At 46.7% G+C, this 26,195-nt stretch overlaps 1 protein-coding gene across 2 annotated transcripts in view; it reads right to left on the bottom strand.

Moving 5' to 3' along the window:
* STK17B (serine/threonine kinase 17b) overlaps window positions 1–26,195 on the bottom strand; it is a 102,606-nt gene that overhangs the window by 18,262 nt on the left and 58,149 nt on the right. For both annotated transcript variants that reach the window (XM_088451045.1, XM_088451044.1), the window contains one exon: window positions 26,036–26,162. In XM_088451045.1, the coding sequence (XP_088307171.1) occupies window positions 26,036–26,162 (127 nt within the window). The remainder of the gene's footprint in view (window positions 1–26,035; window positions 26,163–26,195) is intronic.

Raw genomic sequence — 26,195 nt, forward strand, 5'->3', positions numbered from 1 at the left:
AGACCTCACAGGAAGCGTGGCCCGCGGAGGAAGCAGCTCAGCGACGCCAGACTATAGACACTGAAAGGCGCGCTGAGCTAAGGGGAGGAGCCGCTACAACAGGGAAGGCTTCCTCCCCTGGCTGGCCATTAACCCCCGGGACGCCGGCTCCCTGCGCCGATCGTTAAGTCCCTGGTGGTCTAGCGGACACGCGGGGTATGGGGGGGGGCCGCCGCCACTGCCAGCGCCTCCGGTCTGTCCCCAGAGACATCGGACTGCATTGTAAATGCGCGGATCACCGCAAGTGGTGACCCGCGACCTTACCTGCTCCCTGTCGATCAGGCCGCAGTCCTGGGCGCCCGCAGAGTCCGGCTAGTACAGACTCTGGGGTCCCGCTGAGATTCCCAGATCTGTACTGGCGTCTCAGCGCCGGTGGAGTGACGGAGTGGCAGCTTGGACATCCTATGGACAGTCTGACACTGCCACTCTGAAGAGTCCAAAAGTAAGAAAAAACTGTGAACTCATAAAATACAAATACAGCTAAGGGGCTGCTAATCCGCCCCTCCCCCTGTGATAACGGTGACCCGACTCCGGCTGGGCACCAACTTAAACTGAGCTGCCTCTGGCTTGGGGTTATAGGGAGAGTGGACCCAGTGCATCCTGGGAGCTAAAAGCTTTAACTGCATGGTACCCGGATTTGGTTCCCAACCTATATCCCCTAAGGTCAACCCTGTGGACCCAATATGGACCCTGAAGTAGAAAAATGTATGTTAGCATCAACTGAAAAATGATATCTCTCTCCTTTTTCAGGGAATAAGTAATTGATTAACTTACAGATGTTCTGCAGCAGTCTTGCCTTGGCCATGAGGCACCACCAGTGGACTACTGAAGAACAGAAATTTTTATGGACCAATGAAACAAAATCTGAAAACTGTTGGTTCATCACGTAGGGTTTTTGTATGTCTTTCAATAGGCAAAACAAGAGATATGGTAAGAACTTACCTTTGTTATCTCTGTTTCTACAAAGTCCATAGGGTCCACAGGGTTGACCTTGGGGTATAGCTGGATCTGAATCAACAGGCACCACGCAGTTAAAGCTTTTGCTGCTCCCAGGATGCACTTGGGTCCATCCTCCTCCATACCCCGCCCCCGAGCCACCGGTACCTCAGTTGGTAAGCAGCCAAGGCCAGAGGAGGAGACTAAACAGAGAGAAGGAAGACTGAAACACACAAGAAACCATACTCACAGAAATGGGAGACGGAAAACCGGTGACCAGCCACACAGCCCATATGAAGCCAGGTGCGTCAGGGCGGGTGCCCTGTGGACTTCGTAGAAACAGAGATAACAAAGGTAAGTTCTTACCATCTCTCTTGTTTTCTACTTCAGGGTCCACAGGGTTGACCTTGGGGATGTCTCAAAGCAGTTGGGCGGGGACGCTCCTGTGCAGAAAGGAGAACCCGGCGCCCAAAGGATGCATCCTGAAAGGCAAAAGGTGTCAAACGCATAGAACCTCAAAAATGTCTGAATGGAAGACCAGGTGGCCGCCTTACATAGCTGAACAGCAGAGGCTGTCTAGCAGCCCAAGAAGAACCCAAAGACCGAGTGGAATAAGCCTTAACGGAGGCTGGAACAGGTAAACCCTCCTGTGCATAAGCCTCACAAATAACAGAACAAAGCCAACGGGCTAAAGTTTGTTTGTTGGCAGGCCAACCCCTCCTGTGAAAACCAAAGAGGACAAACAAGGAATCAGACTTCCTAACGGAATCAGTCCGGTCCACATAAATTCTGAGAGCATGGACTACATCCAAGGAAGCCTCACCAGCGGAAAGGTCAGGTGACTGAAAAGCTGGTACAACAAGTTCCTGATTAATGTGGAACTTAGAAACCACTTTAGGTAGAAACTCAGGACGAGTGCGAAGCACCGCTCTGTCCTGGTGAAAAATCAGAAAAGGGGGACGACAGGAAAGCGCCCCCAAATCTGACACCCTCCTGGCAGAAGCAATCGCTAGGAGAAAAAAAAACAGTCTTAAACGTTAAACACTTCAGTTCCACCGACTCAAGAGGTTCAAAAGGAGGACCCTGCAGGGCCCGAAGAACCACCGCCAAAGGGAGGCTGGATTCGAAGAACACCTTGGAAAAAAGTGTGAACATCTGGCAGTGTAGTGATCCTATGTTGGAACCATACAGACAGCGAGGACACATGAACCTTCAAGGAGGCAAGACATAAGCCTAAGTCCAAACCTGACTGAAGAAATTCCAAAATCCTAGAAACTCGGAACACCTGAGGATCATAGTTTCTGGACTCACACCACTGAAAGTAAGTGTGCCACACTCTGTGTAAATCCGTGCGGAAGAAGGCTTGCGTTCCCTGAGCATGGTACTAATAACCAAACCCGAGAAGCCCAGAGACCTTAAGACGGCTGTCTGAAGAAACACGCCGTCAAAGACAGCTGACCCAGATCCAGGTAAAGGCAGTGCCCTTGAGACAACAGGTCCCGACGCTGAGGAAGAAGATACAGAGCCTCGATGGAGAGGCTCCTCAGATCGGAGTACCAAGGACGTCTGGGCCAACGCTGGAGCCACCAGCAAGAGTGTGTGCCGCCGTCCTGCTTGTATTTCTGCAGGATCCGAGGCAGCAGGGATATCGGAGGAACTAGCTACGCCAGTTGAAAAGTCCATTTCACCAACAGTGCGTCCACCAGACTTGCGCCTGCGTCTCTTGTCCTTGACCCGTACACAGGCAACCTGTGATTGTGACGGGAGGCCATCAGGTCCAGCTCCGGCAGCCCCCATCTGTCCATGAGTAGTTGAAATACCTCTGGGTGAAGCGACCATTCCCCGGGATACACGTCGTGACGGCTGAGGAAGTCCGCCTCCCAATTGAAGACTGCCGAGATTGCTGGAATGTGGCACTCCGCCCAAGCAAGGATGCGAGACACCTCCGACATCGCAGCCCGACTGCGAGTTCCTCCCTGGTGGTTGATGTATGCCACCGTGGTGGCGTTTTCGGATTGAACTTGAACCGCCCTTCCTTGAAGAACGGTGCTGGTCGACTACAGGGCCCTGTACATGGCCCGCAGTTCCAGAATGTTGATGGGGAGAAGTGCTTCTTTCGCAGTCCAACGTCCCTGAAGTGACAACGAGCCTATCACTGCCCCCCAACCCCGGAGACTGGCATCTGTTGTAAGCAGGACCCAGTCCGGGATCCAAAAGAGGCGCCCCTCGACTAGATGAGCCGTCTGAAGCCACCAAGCTAAAGAATGCCGAACCTACGGGGACAACACCAGCATCTGAGACCGCATCCGGTGAGGTAATCCGTTCCATTCCGATAGAATCAGCCTCTGCAGGGGCCTGGAATGGAACTGGGCAAATTCCACCATGTCGAATGCCGACACCATGGACCCCAGAACTCTCATTGCCGAGTGGACCGACAGTCTCCAACTGCTCAGGCAACTGTGTATCCGCAGCTGCAGGGAGGAGACCTTCTCCGGAGTCAGGAAGATCCTTTGCTGACGAGAATCTAGCAAGGCTTCCAGATGAACCATGCGCTGTGATGGAATAAGGGAGGACTTTTTCCAATTTATCAACCACCCGTGCGCTTGCAGACAAGCGATCGTCAGGTGGAGATGTTGAAGCAGTACCTCCGGAGAGCTCGCCAGCAAAAGGAGGTAGTTAGATACGGTAGCAGCCGTACATTCTGGCTCCGAAGATGGGCGGCCATGATCGCCATCACTTTGGTGACTACCCTTGGTGCCGTGGAGAGGCCAAAGGGTAGCGCCCGAAGCTGGTAGTGATGGTGTAGTATAGCAAACCTCAGATACCGCTGGTGTGAAGGTGCTATAGGACATGGAGGTAGGCGTCCTGGATATCCAGGGAGACCATGTAATCCCATCGCCAGAATGATGGAACGTAACGTTTCCATCCTGAACTTGGGAACTCTGAGGAATTTGTTAAGAGACTTCAAATTGAGGATAGAGCGATGAGAACCATTTGGTTTCTGCACCAGAAACAGAGTAGAGTAGTACCCGTCCCCCATTGTGACTGAGGAATGGGAACAATGACCCCTGCTTTTAGCAAGGACTCTATAGCTTCCTGAATCTGCAAAGCTTTGGTTTTGTCCTGAGAAGGACTCGTGCAGAAAAACTGGTGGGGCGGTCTGTGCCGAAAAGGCGTACCCCTGGGAAACCACTTCTCGAACCCAGGCATCCATGGTGGTATTGTGCCAGCACTGGGCAAATTGAAGAAGTCGGCCTCCCACTCTGGGGTCCCCCAGAGGGAGGCCCATCCCATCAGGCAGAAGGTTTATCTTCCTGCTTGGAAGAAGGGCACCTAGCACTCCAGGCCTGCTTCTTGGGCTTGGAGGTGGCCTTGGTCGCCGACTGCCTCGGGAAGGACTGACCTTTGGCCTTACCCTGAACCCGAAAGGCAGAGCTCCTGACCTTAGGATGAGATGTAGTCGAAGGGAGGAAAGCGGACTTGACTTTAGCCAGAGTATCCACTATTTTGTCCAAGTCTGGACCAAATAACAACTCCCCATTAAAGGGTAAGGCCTCCAGGCCCTTCTTAGAATCTGCGTCTGCTCTCCAGGACCACAGCCACAAGGACAGACGAGCAGACACTGCTACCGCCAAAACTCTAGAGGTCAGCAGGCTTGCATCTAATGACTCTTCCCCAATATAGGACGACCGCATCTCTCATCTGTCCAATTAATGTTCTCTGGACATCCGGAGCATCGTCTGGAAAGGTATCCCTCTAATGCTTTGGCCCAGCTCTCAATGGCCTTAGCCACCCAGGAGATGGCCATAGACGGACGGGCCACTGCCCCTGAGAGAAAGTAGATAGACTTTAAACAAGTCTCCACCTTCCTGTCCGTGGGATCCTTGAGGGAGGAGATAGACGGTAAGGGCAATGTGGCGCTTTTGATTAAGTGGGTGACATGGGAATCCACCACCGGTGGGGTTTCCCATTTCCTGCAATGAGCCTCAGGAAATGGATAATTGGATGCCAGTCGTTTTTGTGGCTGGAATCTCTTACTGGGCAACTGCCAGGCCCCTCCCATATGATCCGTCAACTGGACAGACGGGAAAAACCGGCGAAGTCACATTAGCCTTATTAAAATTAGGATACATTAACCTAGGGGCCGATGCATCATCCTCTATGTGCAGGATGGCCCGCACCGCCCTAACCAATGCCGGCACATTAATGGAGGACTTAGTCTCTACATCTTGAGCCATGGCGTCCGAATCAGAGTCCTCATGTACCTCCATGTAATCTGAAGACACAAATGCGCAGCCTGGGCAGCCAGCACTGGACGCTTAGACGCCTTTGTAGGCATGTCACCCTGTAACATAGACTGAAAAGCCGAAGACGAGGCCGCCAAACTCTGGACAAAGTTGGAGTGTACATCCACCCATTTCCTCAGGCGGTGGAGGAGCCGCCTGAGGAAAACCCTGAAAAGCCACCACAGACTGCTGCGTCACTGGGGTAGACTGAACATACATAGGCAACCTCGTATACTGACCAACAGTCTGAGAGGCAGGGGGAGACTGCAATAACTGCGGAATACCCGGGGAATGGTCGGCTGGGGCAACGCCCTGGTAGGGACAGCAGTCAGGACCGCTAGACGGTCCGCGATAGACACCAGCACTTGTGAAAACATCGCCCAAGGAGGGTCCTGCGACGTAGGGGGTTGAGAGGGACCAGGCAATAGCTGGCACCGCCCGCAAAGATCATCCTGAGATAAATCCTCCCTCTCCACTCCCGCAGAACAACACAGGAGCCACAGAGCGCTCAATCTCCTCATCAGACATGACAGAATATATATATTTAATGTATAATATATATATATATATATATATATATATATATATATATATATATATATAGTCCAGTTTTGTAAGAACGGCACTCACAGAGACGAAAGAGTCAGCTTGTTGGGGTGCACAACTCAGGTCGCCTAACAGACTCCATCCATAGGCAGCCACATACAGATGCAAAGGAAGAGAGAGCACTCACCAATCTTCATACAGTGGGCAGGCAACTTTAATTATTCATGATATCACATTAGACAATATGAAAACAGTCGACGTTTCGGGCCCCTCAGTGCCCTTTATCAAGACCAGAATGTCACGTCCCGCATCATCCAGGTAGCAAGTCCCACCACCAGAACAAATGAATCTATATATACCCCAGAAGCCTCATATAGACACACCCGCAATTAGATAAATCAAATAGCATCGCTATCAAGAGGTGTCCACAAGTAACCTACACAGGCAATCATACAGCTGATACATGAGCATTTACCTGGTAACTAATATCGCACCTTCACGCACATAGTCAGAAGGAACCAACTTCATAAAGTGCGGGCCATGTGTCTAAACAGCTCTCCGGCGTGCGTGTCACCAGCTGGAGCGCAAACTGGAAGTGACCTCATGCCTGTATGGATGCCGAGTGATCCAAACCAGCGCTAAGGCGAACTCATAGATCGCCAGTATTCAGACTAATAGAATAGCCGCGTCAAACTGCAGAGGCAATACAAACGAGACAACTTAAGCTCCTGCATACCAACACATCTTAAACACTAATGTGTAGCTGAATCCATCTCTAGCAGCCGGCTCATCAGCCTAAAACAACAGGATGCCACTGATCACTACTCTCAGACTCAAGAGGCGCGCCCATGTTACCATAGTGACCAGACCGCCCCCATCAACTTAACTTCATCTAAATTACCTATGGACAGCTCATAATAGCTGCTATCATAGCATTATAAACACCCCAATATAAAATGCAGAATACTCAAAACTCTTTAAATGAGTATTAGCAAGATCAGGTACAAATGCACCTAAATTACAGTGCATATATAGAACCTACATCAAAACACCAATAAAACAACAATAAAAAACATTACACGTTATAACCAAAAGGAACACAGTGGCACTGAACACACTAGCAAAGTTTCATCCTAAACCTAATATGTCACCTCAATTGAGTGCCACTTATTCATATGGTTTACTCCAACAGGAGAAGTCCAAAAAAAGGGGAACCAAGAAAAAAGCTTTTTTACCCCATGGATCAAATGAAGATATTTAAAGGATTTATTTCATTAAGTCCCTTAGGGGCCAGTGTCCAACTGGTGAATCCATCTTGCTTCACGCTTTAGGAGTTGTAAACCTCTATCCCCACCGCGGGTCAAAGGTGGAATCCAGTCTATAATCATGTATCTCAGGGTACTTAATTGATGATGTTCCTTTAAAAAATGTAACGCCACTGGTTTGTCTGTGGTACCTGTGGCATAAGCCAAACGTATAGAAGAGCGGTGTTGCGTCATTCGCTCCTTAAATGTGCGTATCGTTTTCCCCACATACATTAGCCCACAGGGGCATATGAGGAAATACACGACATGATCCAAATTGCACGTCAATCTGTGCTTCAAATAATTTTTTTGTCCATTTTGAGGATGGCAAAAAAATCGTCCAGTTATAAGGGATCTGCACGTCATGCATCCCAAACATTTATGACAGCCTTTACTCATGGACAGCCAAATATCTCTGCTGGATTTGCTAGGACGTAGATCAGGTCTAAGCAATATGTCCTTTAAGTTTCGGCCCCTGCTTACGCTTAAAAGCGGAGAGACTTGTTTCAAACTCTTAAACGCAGGCTCAGAGGTAATAAGCGGCCAATGTTTCTTTATCGATTTTTTCGTGGCCTTCAAATTGGTATCACATCGTAATCCAAGTATAATCTTTTCAGAATTTTCACTTGGCAGCCTTTGTTGCCCATTACCCACAATAGCTTTCGCTCTGGTGAGGCATCTCTCAATGTCGCTCCTACAGTAACCACGTTCAAAAAACCTGTTACTGCATTCCACTAATTGCTCATCAGCCCGTTTCGGGTCTGAATTGTTCCTAAGCACCCTTACAAATTGGGAAACCGGTAAATTTGATTTCAAAGAGTCAGGATTATGATGGCTCGAGGCCCACAAAAGGGTGTTCCTGTCGGTCTCTTTTCTATACAGAGTGTATCCCATAGCTGATTCATGTCTAAACACAGTCACATCCAGAAAGTTCATTTGAAGATCATCGGCTGTTGCGTAAAGCGAATAGGAGAGTCTAGATCATTCAAAAACTTGACCATTTAAAAAAAAGAACCCTTATCACCCCTCCAAACAACAAAAATGTCATCAATAAATCTCTTACAAAAGACTAGTCTATCTGCAAAGTGTTCAAAAATATGTTTCTGCTCATATTGGTTCATAAAGATATTAGCGTATGATGGCGCTAGGTTAGAACCCATTGCAGTTCCCGCCAGCTGTATAAACCAATCACCTTGGTACAAAAAATGGTTCAAACCTAGCACCACCCGCACCAATGACAACAAAAATTCAATAGGAGGCCCATCATAGGGACCCCTGAGCAATGCTTCCTCCACCGCTTGTATCCCCCCCCCCTTCATGAGGGATCAAGGTATACAAAGATGATACATCTAGTGTTCCTAATATACAATCAGAAGGAATAAATCCCAACAGCCTTAACTCACTCAAAAAATGCCCTGTAGCCTTCAAGTAAGATTGATTAGATTTAACAACAGGCTGCAAGAAGTGATCGACAAATCTCGCCAATGGCTGGAGCAAAGAGCCCCTGGCAGAGATAATAGGTCTCCCGGGAGGATCAGTGAGGGACTTATGGATCTTAGGTAGAGTATACAGTATAGGACAAATAGGAAATTCCACAGTCAAATAATCCAAAGTCTCCTCACTGATCCACCCATGGCTCATGCCCAAGCTCAATAATTCATCCACCTGTTTTTTAAAACCATATATAGGATCTTTCTCAACCCTTTTGTATATGCCACTGTCAGATAATTGCCTTCTGATCTCATGATCATATTGTTCAAAATCTTGGAGTACCACAGCACCCTTCTTATCCGCATTACGGATTACTACTGATGTATCATTTTTTTAGGGCCTTTAAAGCCCTTTTTTCAGCCAAATTCAAATTATCATACAGTTGGTATTTCCCAGCCTCCAGTTTGCACTCTAAATCCACAACCCTCAGAAAGGTTTTTAAACTGGCATTGTTAGATACAGGGTCAAACATGCTAGGATGTTTAAATAATTGCTTAGGTTGACACGGTTCAATCCTACTCCGATTGTCAAAGTATTCCCTCAACGTGTTGGTATGCAGGAGCTTAAGTTGTCTCGTTTGTATTGCCTCTGCAGTTTGACGCGGCTATTCTATTAGCCTGAATACTGGCGATCTATGAGCTCGCCTTAGCGCTGGTTTGGCTCACTCGGCATCCATACAGGCATGAGGTCACTTCCGGTTTGCGCTCCAGCTGGTGACACGCACGCCGAAGAGCTGTTTAGACACATGGCCCGCACTTTATGAAGTTGGTTCCTTCTGACTATGTGCGTGAAGGTGCGATATTAGTTACCAGGTAAATGCTCATGTATCAGCTGTATGATTGCCTGTGTAGGTTACTTGTGGACACACCTCTTGATAGCGATGCTATTTGATTTATCTAATTGGGGGTGTGTCTATCTATGAGGCTTCTGGGGTATATATAGATTCATTTGTTCTGGTGGTGGGACTTGCTACCTGGATGATGCGGGACGTGACATTCTGGTCTTGATAAAGGGCACTGAGGGGCCCGAAACTTCGACTGTTTTCATATTGTCTAATGTGATATCATGAATAATTAAAGTTGCCTGCCCACTGTATGAAGATTGGTGAGTGCTCTCTCTTCCTTTGCATCTGCATGTGGCTGCCTATGGATGGATTCTGTTAGCCGACCTGAGTTGTGCACCCCAACAAGCTGACTTTTTGGTCTCTGTGAGTGCCATTCTTACAAAACTGGACTTTATATAAGGATGGCTTCGGTGAATGTGCACCCGTGGATGTTATTTATTTTATTGTTTATTCAATGGAGGACGTTGATTGGATGAATCAAATTAATTGACTATTTCTGGTGTTGCTAGATATCACTGTCCTTTTTTCCAGGGAACGCAATTGTCATCACAAAGGAAATTTTTTGCATTGGAGAAATTTTAAATTTTTTTGGTAGATTTTTTTTCTGTTGTTTCAATGGTTAAATTGATGTGGTTTTTTTAAACATGTACTCTGAAAGGGGGTTGTCTAGAGTATTTTTGTGTAACATACGGCACTTGTTTTTCTGCGCATATTGGTGATTTGTTTAAATCATTCTTCTGAGTATTATTGTTGTTAGGCCACGGATCATTATGAGCTTTGCTTTATTAGATGAAATAGCACTCAGTGATGCTGAGAACCGCCTTATTAGTTTGACCGATGACTAGATTGACAGGGTTTTGTTTAAGGAGTTGGAATTTGAGCAGTTACCCTCTGAGACTCCGCTGGATCCCTTTCATAAACTGAATCGTTTCAAAAAACGTGAAACGGACTTGACCTTACACGGTCAATTTCTTTCAGAATATTATCTTAAGAAGCGTATTCCCCGGGGTTTCAGGGTGAACAACACCCCCACCATTGGCCGCAGAAATCCTGGATTCTGCGTCAAATGGTGTGGGGTGTTGAACAAATGTTCATTCGATTTAATTGCCTTAGTCATTGAAGAAGTTGGAGTTGAATTAGCTAAGGTTAAGGTTGAAATTAAAACTTGTGAGAAAGATTTTTTGCCCACACTGAAGGCAGACAAGACTGAAAATTGGGTGGAACGGTTACAGACCCAGTTGGAAAAATACAAACTGGATCTGATTTCGTTCAAAAGGAAGAAGTTAGAGACCGTGGAATCTGACTATCAGAGACATATGGTATATAAATGGTTGGTGGGTGACAATAGAAGGTCCAGAGGCTCTTTTAACCCACAGGGGGGACATCAGTGGGCTCATAGAGGGGAGGGAGAATATTCCTCCAATTCCTCTTCTGAGGCAGAATCATCTGAAAGCCTACCCCCTTCTGGTGCAGCTTTTTTAGGACCACATACAAGGGTCACCAGAAGTGGAATAGGCCCAAAAACACAAGGCCACACCCCAGGACGGGTCATGGCAAGAGGAAGAGGGCGTTCCAGAAACAGACAGGGTCGGAGGTATTAATCTTTAATCTATCTTCACGTACTCTAGACCCTGCGGAACACTCTTTATTATCTAAGGGTCTATCCTTTATACCGACAAATCGTTTTGATTCCTTTAATTGGTCTATTGATCACTTCAGGATGGGTCAGGAAATTACGCTTGAGGGAATACTTTGACAATCAGAGTAGGATTGAACCGTGTCAACCCAAGCCATTATTTAAACGACCTAGCATGTTTGACCCTGTATCTAACAATGCCAGTTTAAAAACCTGAGGGTTGTGGATTTAGAGTGCAAACAGGAGGCTGGGAAATACCAACCGTATAATAATTTGAATTTGGCTGAAAAAAAGGCTTTAAAGGCCCTAAAAAATGATACATCAGTAGTAATCCGTAATGCGGATAAGGGGGGTGCTGTGGTACTCCAAGATTTTGAACAATATGATCATGAGATCAGAAGGCAATTATCTGACAGTGGCATATACAAAAGGGTTGAGAAAGATCCTATATATGGTTTTAAAAAACAGGTGGATGAATTATTGAGCTTGGGCATGAGCCATGGGTGGATCAGTGAGGAGACTTTGGATTATTTGACTGTGGAATTTCCTATTTGTCCTATACTGTATACTCTACCTACGATCCATAAGTCCCTCACTGATCCTCCCGGGAGACCTATTATCTCTGCCAGGGGCTCTTTGCTCCAGCCATTGGCGAGATTTGTCGATCACTTCTTGCAGTCTGTTGTTAAATCTAATCAATCTTACTTGAAGGATACAGGGCATTTTTTGAGTGAGTTAAGGCTGTTGAGATTTATTCCTTCTGATTGCATATTAGGAACACTAGATGTATCATCTTTGTATACCGTAATGCCTCATGAAGGGGGGATACAAGCGGTGGAGGAAGCATTGCTCAGGGGTCCCTATGATGGGCCTCCTATTGAATTTTTGTTGTCATTGGTGCGGGTGGTGCTAGGTTTGAACCATTTTATGTACCAAGGTGATTGGTTTATACAGCTGGCGGGAACCGCAATGGGCTCTAACCTAGCGCCATCATACGCTAATTTCTTTATGAACCAATATGAGCAGAAACACACTTTGCAGATAGACTAGTCTTTTTTAAGAGATTTAATGATGACATTTTTGTTGTTTGGAGGGGTGATAAGGGTTCTTTTTTTGAAATGGTCAAGTTTTTGAATGATCTAGACTCTCCTATTCGCTTTACGGCAGCAGCCGATCTTCAAATGAACTTTCTGGATGTGACTGTGTTTAGACATGAATCAGCTATGGGATACACTCTGTATAGAAAAGAGACCGACAGGAACACCCTTTTGTGGGCCTCGAGCCATCATAATCCCGACTCTTTGAAATCAAATTTACCGGTTTCCCAATTTGTAAGGGTGCTTAGGAACAATTCAGACCCGAAACGGACTGATGAGCAATTAGTGGAATGCAGTAACAGGTTTTTTGAACGTGGTTACTGTAGGAACGACATTGAGAGATGCCTCACCAGAGCGAAAGCTATTGTGGGTAATGGGCAACAAAGGCCACCAAGTGAAAATTCTGAAAAGATTATACTTGGATTACGATGTGATACCAAGTTGAAGGCCATGAAAAAATCGATTAAGAAACATTGGCCGCTTATTACCTCTGACCCTGCGTTTAAGAGTTTGAAACAAGTCTCTCCGCTTTTAAGCGTAAGCAGGGGCCGAAACTTAAAGGACATATTGCTTAGACCTGATCTACGTCCTAGCAAATCCAGCAGAGATAATTGGCTGTCCATGAGTAAAGGCTGCCATAAATGTTTGGGATGCATGACGTGCAGATCCCTTGTAACTGGACGATTTTTTTGCCATCCTCAAAATGGACAAAAAATGTATTTGAAGCACAGATTGACATGCAATTTGGATCATGTCGTGTATTTCCTCATATGCCCCTGTGGGCTAATGTATGTGGGGAAAACGATACGCACATTTAAGGAGCGAATGACGCAACACCGCTCTTCTATACGTTTGGCTTATGCCACAGGTACCACAGACAAACCAGTGGCGTTACATTTTTTTAAAGGAACATCATCAATTAAGTACCCTGAGATACATGATTATAGACTGGATTCCGCCTTTGACCCGTGGTGGGGATAGAGGTTTCCAACTCCTAAAGCGTGAAGCAAGATGGATTCACCAGTTGGATACTGTGGCCCCTAAGGGACTTAATGAAATAAATCCTTTAAATATCTTCATTTGATCCATGGGGTAAAAAAGCTTTTTTCTTGGTTCCCCTTTTTTTTGGACTTCTCCTGTTGGAGTAAACCATATGAATAAGTGGCACTCAATTGAGGTGACATATTAGGTTTAGGATGAAACTTTGCAAGTGTGTTCAGTGCCAGTGTGTTCCTTTTGGTTAATAACGTGTAATGTTTTTTATTGTTGTTTTATTGGTGTTTTGAAGTAGGTTCTATATATGCTCTGTGATTTAGGTGCATTTGTACCTGATCTTACTAATACTCATTTAAAGAGTTTTGAGTATTCTGCATTTTATATTGGGGTGTTTATAATGCTATGATAGCAGCTATTATGAGCTGTCCATAGGAATTTAGATGAAGTTAAGTTGATGGGGGCGGTCTGGTCACTATGGTAACATGGGCGCGTCTCTTGAGTCTGAGAGTAGTGATCAGTGGCATCCTGATTGTTTTAGGCTGATGAGCCGGCTGCTAGAGATGGATTCAGCTACACATTAGTGTTTAAGATGTGTTGGTATGCAGGAGCTTAAGTTGTCTCGTTTGTATTGCCTCTGCAGTTTGACGCGGCTATTCTATTAGTCTGAATACTGGCGATCTATGAGTTCGCCTTAGCGCTGGTTTGGATCACTCGGCATCCATACAGGCATGAGGTCACTTCTGGTTTGCGCTCCAGCTGGTGACACGCACGCCGAAGAGCTGTTTAGACACATGGACCGCACTTTATGAAGTTGGTTCCTTCTGACTATGTGCGTGAAGGTGCGATATTAGTTACTAGGTAAATGCTCATGTATCAGCTGTATGGTTGCCTGTGTATGTTACTTGTGGACACCTCTTGATAGCGATGCTATTTGATTTATCTAATTGGGGGTGTGTCTATCTATGAGGCTTCTGGGGTATATATAGATTCATTTGTTCTGGTGGTGGGACTTGCTACCTGGATGATGCGGGACGTGACATTCTGGTCTTGATAAAGGGCACTGAGGGGCCCGAAACTTCGACTGTTTTCATATTGTCTAATGTGATATCATGAATAATTAAAGTTGCCTGCCCACTGTAGGAAGATTGGTGAGTGCTCTCTCTTCCTTTGCGCATATATATATATATATCTATCTATCTCGCACAATAGAGAAGTATGGTGTTTAACTCCTGGGCACTCACAAGTATGCAACACAACAGCCCACAATATGGTACTGTGTAGCACCCAACTGTATGTGACTGACCTCACAAATATGTGATATATATATATATATATGTGAGGTCCACAGAAAACGCCCTTCCCCCACACACCTGCCGGGCCGTAGGAGAAGGAAAGGGATAGGTATAAGCTGACAGTAAGTAGAAAAATTAGCAAAAACAGGCAGCACTAGCAAAAGTCACATACCATGCAGAAAAGTCAATACTCACTGCACCTTTCACTACAATCAACCGCCCATATTCAGTGTCTGGGAGGGCTATAGTGCTGTGTACACTGTCCTTTAGCAGGGGAGAGGTACACAGAGGGACCGGTCCACGCGCCGCCTGGGAGTTCTGCGCTGCTACCAGTTAGAAGTTGGCCGCCGGAGACCTCAGAGGAGGAGTGGCTGCAAGGAAAGCAGCTCAGCGACGCCAGTACACTTGAGAAAAGGCACGTTGAGGTGAGGAGCCGCTAGACAGGGAAGGCTCCCGCTGCCAGCCTGTCACCCTGGTGGTCTAGCGGTCACGCGGGGTATGCCTCTTTGAGGGGGAGGCCGCTGCTAGAGCCTCCAGTCTGTCCCCAGACCAGAGGCAGCAGGCTGCATATACCCGCGGGCCGCCGCACGCGGTGACCTGCGGCTTACCTGTTCCCCGGCGCTTCCGGCAGCAGTCATGGGAGTCCCCAGAGCCCGGCTAGTACAGACTGTGGGGCCCCGCCGCGATCCCCAGATCTGTACTGGCATCGCGGCGCCAGCAGGGTGTAGGAGCGGCAGAGTGGAAGTCCTAAAGGACAGTCTGATGCTGCCGCTCTGAAGAGTGAAGAAAAAAAAAAAAAAAAGAAATAAAACTTTTCTTCTTTAAAAAATCAGCTTAGGGGCTGCTCCTGCAGCCCCACTGCGCAAGGGTGACCCGACTCCGGCCGAGCACCAACTAAAACTGAGGTGCCTGTGACTCGGGGGCGGGGTATAGAGGAGGATGGACCCAAGTGCATCCTTGGAGCAGCAAAAGCTTTAACTGCGTGGTGCCCGTTGATCCAGATCCAGCTATACCCCAAGGTCAACCCTGTGGACCACCTATGGACCCTGAAGTAGAAAAGGATGGTTCCTTAATGTGTGACATCAACTGTCAAGCATGGAGGAGGCAGTCTGATGGTATTCAGCGACTTGCATAGGGTGACTGGCACCCTGAACAACATTCTGCAGGACCATGCAATGTTGTCTGGTCTACACCTAGTTGGTTAAGGATTCATCCTACAAAAAGATAGTGACTCAAAACATTCTGGACCTCCAGGCTAAGTCAGTACTAAATTTGAGGAAAAGAACACGACGGTAGGCATCAAATCATAGAATGGCCAGCCCAGTCCTAAGACTTCAACCACATCGAGCTGGTTTTGCATGAAATGGACAGAAGGGTGAAAGCAAAGTATCCTACAAGTGGAACACATTTGTAGAAACTAGTGACAGTGCTGGAAAGAACTTCCCGAACTATGGGCCTGATTCAGACCTGCTCGCTAAGATGCATACTCTCGCTGCTGCCGATGGTATGCAGTTTGTATGCATTGTGCGCATGCATCGCAGTGCGCATACATTAGCAAAAGTTCACAATGTATTCACTCGCTGCACATAGACAGCCCAGCAGAGTGAGTGACAGGGGAAGCCGTTTGTAAGTGGTAACAGGGGCTGGCCATTAAAAACAGGGTAGTGGAGGTGCAAACACAGGCGTGCCTGAGCATCTCAGCGGTTTTTTAGAGGTGTGCATAATTAAAAGAAAGCATCATAGTACACGTCACCTGGCTTGTATTTACCATTGCGTGCGTTTGGGAAAATGCAATATCTTAGCTCAGAAAAGTCATAGAAAGCTGGGATAAAAAACAAATTTACAGCACATTTCAAGCTACATTTTTTTATCATAACTATTTCCCTATCTCGCTGAAATTTAAGCCCAAGTGAATTGTCAGATTTTTTTAAAAAAAGTCTATTTTTTGGATTATATTTCAGTGGAAAGGAATAAAATTTCAGAGCTGTAATTTGTTTTTGGGAATAGCTATATACTCAAACATTTGCCAAACAAATTTGGAGTTCTCTATCTTGTCTACTTGTTTTTATTAGAGTACTTTGAAATTTCTTGTTTTTCACCTAAATTGACCTCTAAATATTTTTTTGGGGGGACCTGATTAAAAATGTCAAATTCACAGCATAAACAGTAGTCTATGAGGGGTAACTGTAAAAGAAAAAAAAAATTGGAGTTTGATAATCCATGTGGAACAGTTACACCAAGCTGAAAACCCAAATATTACATGTAATTCCTCTCTACTTAAATATTAATTAAAATAGCCTACTTTTTTTTTTTTTCTTAGTCCGAATGTAAAATAGTGATTAACAAAGGCAGAGATGGCTTGTTGTTATCCATTTCTGCATTTGTCAATCACTTTCTATGACTTTTCTCAGCAGAGATATTGCATTTACTCCAAAAGTCCACAACAGTGAAAAATGTATTACGCAATGATACAAAAATGGCTGCCATCTTCATATGAAGGTAAATAAAAATAAAGTAATGGTAGTTTCTGACTAACTTTATTAGCAGTTATCACACACAAAAAATAAACAGTTTTAAAAATGGTTAAGCAACCAGGGATAAACCACTCCACATGGATTGATCCGTATAGCCTGGAGAGGAGAGTCTGGGCACCAAATAGTTTATGAAAATTACTCACAAGCCCAGGCTCCTCTCCTCTATACCCTGTCCCAAGCCACAGGCCATCAGCTTAGTTTGCAAGCCATCACTGAAACTTGGATCTCACCCTCTGACACCACTTCTCCTGCTGCTCTATCCTCTGGGGGCTTTGCCTTCTCCCACACCCCCCGGCCTGGGGGTCGCCATGGTGGTGGAGTTGGGGTCCTTCTATCCACCAGTTACTCATACCAGCTAATACCCTCTGAACCATCCCTTACATTCCCCACATTTGAGGTTCATGCTATACGACTCTTCCAACCAGTAAACCTCAGAGTAGCTGTCATTTACCGTCCCCCTGGCTCTCCCTCCAAATTCCTTGACAACTTCGCTTCCTGGCTCCCTCACTTTCTCTCCTCAGATCTTCCCTCCATTATCCTAGGTGATTTTAATATTCCTATTGACATTCCCACAGAATCCTCTGCAGCTAAACTCCTTACCCTCACCTCTTCATTTGGTCTCGCCCAATGGACCTCCTCACCCTCCCATGTGAGTGGGCACTCACTTGACCTGGTCTTTACGCACCGTTGTGATATTTCTGATTACTCCAATTGCCCATTCCCCCTCTCTGACCATCACCTTCTCTCTTTTAACCTATCCCTCTCTCCTTGCCCTCCTCTAACTCCTAAGGCTACCATTACTAAGCGTAATATTGAGGCTATTGACACTGTTGCTTTTTCCTCCCTGCTGGACTCTCTTCTCTCCCCTATCATTTCTCTCTCCTGTCCTGAACAAGCTACTTCCCTGTACAATTCCTCCCTTGCTTCTGCTCTTGATTCTGTTGCTCCAGCAATAACCACTCACCCTCGCAGATCCACACCACAACCCTGGCATTCCAAATGCACCAGATACCTACAAAAGTGTTCAAGAATTGCGGAGCGTCAGTGGAGAAAGTCACGCTCTAAGGCTGACTTCCTCCATTTCAAATTTATTCTCTCCTCCTACAGTGCTTCCCTGTCTCTCTCCAAACAAACATATTTCAAGAACCTCATCTCCTCCCAGTCCTCAAACCCCCGGCGTCTCTTTGCCACTTTCAACTCCCTACTCTGCCCTTCCCCTCCTTGCCTTCCCTCCTCGCTCTCTGCCCTCGACTTTGCCACCTACTTTACATCTAAAATTGACTCCATACGTGAGGACATCATATCCCATCAGACCCTTAGCACTCCTCTCCCTCCTTGCCCTTACCACCCCTCCCCTTCTGTCTCACCAACTCTGACATCCTTCTCCCCTGCTTCTGGAGAGGAAGTCTTGGCCCTCATCCGGTCCTCCCCTCCTTCCACCTCCCCTCTTGACCCTATCCCTTCCCGTCTCCTCTCCCACTTGTCTCCTTCTGCCTGTTCCCATCTGGCTCACCTCCTTAATCTTTCCCTATCATCTGGCACTGTCCCTTCTGCATTCAAACATGCTCTTGTCTCCCCCATTCTTAAAAAACCTACCCTTGATCCTAACATACTTTCAAACTATCGACCCATCTCTCTTCTCCCTTTTGCTTCCAAACTCCTTGAGCGTATTGTCTACAACCGCCTTACCACCTTTCTTTCCTCCCACTCCCTCCTTGACTCATTTCAATCTGGCTTCCGATCTCTCCACTCCACGGAAACTGCCCTCACGAAAGTCAGCAACGACCTCCTTGCTGCCAAATCCAAGGGTCACTACTCTCTGCTCATTCTCCTTGACCTCTCTGCTGCATTTGACACTGTAGACCACCCTCTCCTCCTGCAAATCCTTTACTCTCTCGGTTTACGTGAAACTGCCCTCTCCTGGCTTTCCTCCTACCTCTCTGATCGTTCCTTCGCTGTGTCCTCTCATGACTCCTCTTCCCCTCCACTTCCACTAAAGGTAGGAGTTCCCCAAGGTTCTGTTCTTGGACCTCTCCTTTTCTCCCTATATACATCCTCTTTAGGTGAACTCATTAACTCCTTTGACCTCCAATATCATCTCTATGCAGATGATACTCAAATTTACCTTTCCACCCCTGAGCTCACCCCTGAGCTCCTTACCCGTATCTCCAACTGTCTCTCTGCTGTCTCTTCGTGGATGTCCCAGCGCTTTCTTAAACTTAACATGTCTAAGACTGAGCTGATCATCTTCCCACCCTCTTCCACTACATCACTTTCCACAATTTCGTTATCTATTGATGGCACAACTATCTCCTCTAGCCCCAAAGTGCGCTGTCTTGGAGTTATCCTAGACTCCTCCCTCTCCTTTAAACCGCACATTCAGCACATCTCGCAGTCCTGCCGTTTTCACCTAAAAAATATCTCCAGGATTAGACCCTTCCTCACCCAGGATGCCACTAAAACCCTCATCCACTCACTGGTCATATCCAGATTGGACTACTGTAACCTTCTCCTAGCTGGCCTCCCAGTCTCTCACCTCTCTCCACTACAATCTGTTCTCAATGCTGCTGCTCGGCTCATCTTCCTCTCCAGACGTTCTATATCTGCTTCCCCTCTCCTTCAAGCCCTACACTGGCTCCCCTTCCCCTTCAGATGCCAATTCAAGGTTCTTACATTCACCTACAAAGCCCTCACCAAATCCTCTCCCGCATACATTTCTGACCTTCTCTCCCTTCACACTCCCACCCGCCCACTTCGCTCAACTAATGCATGCCGCCTCTCTTGCCAACTGATTACTTCCTCCCACTCCCGCATCCGAGATTTTGCCCGTGCTGCTCCCTACCTTTGGAATGCTCTCCCTCTCCCTATCAGACTCTCCACCTCTCTACAAATCTTCAAACGGGCTCTCAAGACCCACTACTTCATCAAGGCCTTCCAGCACTCCTCCTAACCCACCTCATGCTCTTTCCTTCCTATCTTCCCCTTCTGTGTCACGCCTGTCTGTCTGCCCCTCCCCTTAGAATGTAAGCTCTCATGAGCAGGGACCTCTTCCCTCATGTGCTTCTCTTTACATTTTCTTCTACTCTCTACTCCCCATTAGGGCACCTAACACGGGACCGCCAACTCCCGGCAGCTTATTGTGAGTGCTTTAATCACTATTTCAGCAATGTATATAAGTTGTGTCCCTGTCCTGCACTGTAATGTACTGTAAGTTACTTGTTTCTTGTTCACTTATTAGTTCTATGTACTATGTAAGGCGCTGCGGAACACTTGTGGCGCCATATAAATAAAGGATAATAATAATAATAAAGCCCACGGCAGGAGAGAGGCAGAGGATGAGGAGAAAGTCTGACATACACACAGAACCATATAAACCATGGAAAGTACAGCCGGACAAGGAAACACTCCCCGGCAGTCAGGTACGTCGGGGTGGGCGCCCCGTGTACCCTATGTAAGACTTAATGGGTAAGCAACATAAGTCTCCAAAGCTGTCCTCTATGGGCAGGGATGCTTCTGAGCTGCAGTGAGCACAGAACGCCCGAAGGCCGCGACCGAGGACGCAAAGGTATCGAAGGCATAAAAGTGGATGAATGTATGAGCAGACGACCATGTGGCAGCCTTACAGAGCTGTTTTACAGAAGCCCCACAGCGCGTTGCTGACAGGGTGGAATGGGCAGTCACCACAGCCGGGGTAGGAAGGTTCGCCATGGAGTAAGCTTGGCGAAATGAGAATGCGGCCAACAGGCCAAGGTCTGTTTCGTAGCCGGCCAGCCGCTCTTATGAATGTCATAGGATGAACAGAGAATCCGACTTGCGAATCTCCCTGGTTCTCTGGACTTAATGCCGGAGAGCCCTTACCACATCTAAGGAAGCTTCTGGCTGAGAAGGAACTGCAATCTGGAAAGCAGGTACAACAAATATCTTTATTTATGTGGAAGTGGGAATCCTTTTGCTCTTAGGATGATGTCTCAAGAGCCACCCTGTCAAAAGCAAGACAGGTCAGAACCGGGAGGAAACACTGACAAGTAGATATGCTTACAACATGCGCCAAGGCCAATCCGGTGCCACCAGGATCAAAGTACCTTCCTCTAGTTTGAACTTGGGGAGAACCCGAGGAATAATTGAGATCGGAGGCAAGACTGTCTAAGGAAGCGCTAGGGCATTTACCAGGAGAACTTCTGGATCCCTGGTACGGGAGTAGTATCTCGGTAGCTGATGATTGAAACAAGACACCATCATGTCGATGTCTGGCAGGCCCCACCAGCGGACTAAGACTACGTCTGGATGCAGTGCCCCCCCTCGCCTGCATGAACGCCCTGACATCTTAGGAAGTCCGATTCCCAATTCTGAACTCCCGATATTAAGACTGCGGACCGTGCTGGAAGATAATGCTCTGCCCAACAACGAATTCGGCTGACTTGCATGGCTACCTGACTACAGGTGCCACCCTGGTGGTTTATGTAGGTTACTGCGGTTGCATTGTCCGACTGTACCTTCACCGGACTTCCCTGAAGGCGGTGCTGTGCCTGACACAGAGCCCTGTACACGGCACGTAGTTCCAAGATGTTGATGGAAAACTGGTTCTCCTGAAGCGTCCAACGGCCCGGAAAGGATAGGTGACAGATTACCGCCCCCTCCCCCGAAGGCTTGCATCAGTGGTAAGAAGGATCCAGTCCTGGATCCAAAAGGGCGTCCCTTGTCCAGATGTGAGCACTGGAGCCACCACAGTGACGTACCTCCTGGGGAAGAATGAGAGTCTGTGCCTTGAGGTTTGGGCGAGACATGATCTATCGCTTTAGAATGAACCTTTGGAGAGGTCGGGAGTGGAACTTACCTTACTCCACCATGACGAACGTTGAGACCAAAGACCCCAGAATCTACATGCACGAGTGTATGGACACCCGACGCTGGCCTAGAAAGGTGTGGATTCTGGCTTGTAAGGTCAAGATCTAGTCCGGATGGAGGAAGACTCTCTGAGCTCTGGAATCCAAAAAGTTCCCAGGTGGAACATCTCTTGAGACAGAGATAGCGTGGATTTCCTCCAATTGATTATCCATCCATGGGACTGTAGAAGCTCCACTGTCAGATAGATGTGATCTGTGAGAACTGTTGTTGCTAATTGGCTTGTAAAGGGTTATGCAAATAGGCATCCTGGATATCCATCGATGCCATAAAGTCTTCCGATTCAAAGAATAGATAATGGACCGAAGGGACTCCATGCAGAATTTAGGTAGCCAGAAATAGATTGGAATAAAAGCCTAACCCTCTCTGGGACAGAGGAACAGAAAATAACGACTCCTGAGTGAACAAATAGACTCAAGAGTTCTGCCTTTTCTGGTTGTGTAGTAAGGCTGGGGGGAAAATAACCGAGAAGGTGGATGCTGTCAAAGTGAGAGCGTAGCCCTGAGATACGACGACTGTTGTGGTCTGCGTCCACACTGTCGAAAAGCGAAGCCGGGCTCTCACTCAGAGGACCCCCCCAACATGCAGCAGGCTTGTCCGCTGGCTTGGCAGATGGACATCTAGTGTAATACATGCAGGTGACGTGTACAATGACGCTACTTTGCCAATCATGCACGCCTTTTAAACAGCGTTTTTGCGGCCAGAAACGCCTGCGTTTGCACATCCACTCCCCCATTCACAAGCACCTTCCCCCGTTACCTCCCACAAACTGAACTGTCACTCAAAGCAGTGACCGGATAATGGCTTAGGAGCTACCAAAATCAGATCGCAACGAATGGTTTGCGCACTGTGAATTATACCCATGCGCAGATGGGCGAAAATCGCTCACAGCGAGCGATCGCGCCCTAGAGAGTGGGTCTGAATCAGGTCCATAGCCCCCTCTGGGACAGAAGACATCTCAACATCAGAGGTAATGGAAGCATTTGCCTCGCCACCTGAAGACACCTCTGAATCCGAACCTCCGCAACGAAGATGTGCTGCCATGACCTTCGTGGACACATATAAGGGGCCATGGACAGACCAAAGTGTAACGCCTGAAACTGATAATGGTTGGATTGTATTGCAAACCTGTAAGGGATGTTCCTCCAGTGACCATAGCAGGTACAGAGGCACTCTTTACATACACACACACACAATACACTGCAGAATGTGGGCTAATGAAGCTCAACAAACCAGCCTAAATTAGCAGGGAGGAGCAATTTATCTAGCACAGATAAGCTATGAGCAGGCTATGAGAGGAGACTGGAGCCCAGCTTCTCTCTCCAATGCTGAGACAGGTGGTCTAGTGGGAAGCGCGCGGGAAACCCTGCTGCCAGCACCACCTCACCTAGTCCCCGATAAGTGCCGGTTGCGGCTTCGCATGTGTAGGAATCCATGGCCGAAGTTACTGACCCAGTCGCCAGTCCTGCTGCCACAGGCGCTAGGGGCGCCCTATAGGACACCTTACACTGCCCACTCGTTGTAAAAATAATTTAAAAAATTAAATAAAATGCAGGGGACCACCTAAAGCAACCCCAATATAAACTGGTGCCCAGCGCCTGCCGGCACCAAACTCAAACTAATGACCTGTGGCTAGGGGCAGGGTATAGAGGTGAGAAGCCTGGGCTTGTGGGTAATTTTTGTTAACTATTTTCCCCCTAGTGGAGGAAGAAGAAATTAGGGGTGTTCTAAAACTTTTGACCCATAGTGTATTTTGGCTACTGATGTCGTAAAGCCAGTTGAAAAAGCAATGGTGTCCCAATAACCCTCACACAGGAATTCTATTCCTAAAGATTACCACGCTCTTTAACAGTTATTGCCGGTTTACCTTCTCCTAGACATTTAGGGGTCTATTTACTAAGCAGTGTTAGGAGACAGAGTGATAATAAAGTGATAAGGTGCCAGCCAATCAGCTCCCAACTGTCATTTTTCAAACACAGCCTGTGAGATGGCAGTTGGGAGCTGATTGGCTGGCACTTTATCACTTTTCACTCTGTCTCCTAACACTGCTTAGTAAATAGACCCCTTAAAAAGAAGTGTTTCTCTCCATAATCTGAGTGCAGTAGTCACTGAGGCATGGGGGTCTATTTACTAAGCAGTGTTAGGAGACAGAGTGAAAAGTGATGAAGTGCCAGCCAATCAGCTCCTAACTGCCATCTCACAGGCTGTGTTTGAAAAATGACAGTTGGGAGCTGATTGGCTGATACCTCATCACTTTTCACTGTCTCCTAACACTGCTTAGTAAATAGACCCCATGGTGACATCTCATTTCAATATGAAGCTTTTAGAAACCTTTCCATCTTTCTATCAATTGGGATTAAAAAAAAGACCCCAGTATTCAAGAGGAATGCTTAGTCTGTGCTACAATAAAGGCTACATAGTTCACCTACTGGAGGGAACGAATTACCTCAGTTATACACGATACTCCTGGTCATTTCATAAAAGTTTGGACCCCATGGACGATTCACTTTGGGGCCGAACCCCTTTAACCACTATATAGCTTCTGTTTTCATATCTTGTAATCCCTTCTTTTTTTCATTCTACAAACACACACACTGGCTGAGCCCTCTCCTCTTTTCCCCCTATATTACCTCTTCGATCTCTCTCTTTCCTCCCCTTAGGAAAGGTAATGTACAGTATGTCCCGGTGGGGGGAGAAAATTTGTACATCTATGGTTTGGGACGAAAAATTGGTCTTGCATGTCCGGGGGGTAAGGCAGGTAATGTATGTTAAGAGTGGGAGGGTGGGCACACACCCCTTTCCGTGAGCCCCTCACATTTATGGAGGAGAAAACCATAAGGCACAGTTGCACATTTTCACCACAATAATTTATGTTAGTGTGTTTCCTGCTTATACAGAGTATAAGATCGCCTCCCCTTGCCTCACAGATTGCTTACTTTGCTTGCCTGCCTGCATGCAGAGGAACTGATAAGCAAGGCATGGGCAGGTGCGACTACCTTTGGAAACACTGATACAATCACTGTGCTGGCATCAAAACTACCTGAAAGTATATATTCATACCAATTTAAAAAGTACACGCATTTTAGGAAAAATTAAAGTATATATAAGAAAAAAAAAAAAGTATCCTAGGGTTTTAAAAAATGGGATTTACAACGGTTTGACTCCTTCATAAAAGTAAAACAGTGGAGTAAATAAACTCTGAACATAAACTGATAAATCAGGTAAAATGTGAAGCAGTGCATTTCTTGATATTCTGTAACACTTTTGCCTTCAGGGTTAAGACACATTTATTGCCTCTGTTAATGCTTCAATTAAATATGCTGCCTCTATTATGCTTCACATAAATGTATTAACTGTTACATCACAGATTATGGCGGCAACATGTTCTAACCAGTTGTATCCATAATCCGTGATGTTATAGTTAAAATATTTAATAAGAACCAAACAATACCTAGTGTGATTGATTTGGGGTAATTAGCTGGTAGATGGGTGTCAGTGGTGCTCTATCAGGGTCCACACATCTTTTCAGGTATAAATAAAAGTGCTTTACTGTCAGCATACTGTAGAAAGAAAACAAACGCCTAGACCCCCCCATATAGGGTTCTGACTCACTTCTTCGCCCCTGACTAACCTTGGGCAGCTATTCTGCAAATAAAGTCCAAAGTCTCTCTCTGCTTCCTGCAGAGTCTATCATAGGCTCGGCCTGGCTTTCACACAAAGTTTCTCCTGTGGTCCTCCCCGCCTCCTGCAGGTATGGACACTGGTTTCCTTAGCCTGCAGATTAGCTGCCTCAACGTGACAGTGTCTAGGTGGTTTGTGGTCTTCCCTGTCCTTGCTGGTCTGGACTCAGAACCCCCGGGCCCACAATGGCTTGGCTTAGCCTCACTGGGCTCTCTGGCTGCCACAGTCCCACTTAAGACTGTTTCCAACGGCAGCCTCAGTTTAACTACCCAGTGTGGGCGGATCCCTCCAACCCCAAACAGAATCTATGGCTCACTATTGTCACCTTTGGTGATACAGCCACACTATTTTAAACTACTTTGATGAGATTGTTTAGTGAACACTGTAAATGTAACAGAAACCATACCAACTGGTAAGTTTATTATTAAAAAAATAATACAAAAGCAGTTACCCAAATATTCAGTTGTGCCCATTATTTCTCTGAGTTCACTGTCCTTGCTTATTTTGCGGGACATTCCAAAATCGACTATCTTGATGTCACCAAGAGGTTCCCGTCTACTAAGCAGTATGTTCTGAAGCTAAAATGGATATAAACAAAATAATTTAATATC

This window comes from Taudactylus pleione, unplaced genomic scaffold, assembly GCF_031769625.1.
Source record: "Taudactylus pleione unplaced genomic scaffold, aTauple2 ptg000536l, whole genome shotgun sequence".
Classification (NCBI taxonomy): domain Eukaryota; kingdom Metazoa; phylum Chordata; class Amphibia; order Anura; family Myobatrachidae; genus Taudactylus; species Taudactylus pleione.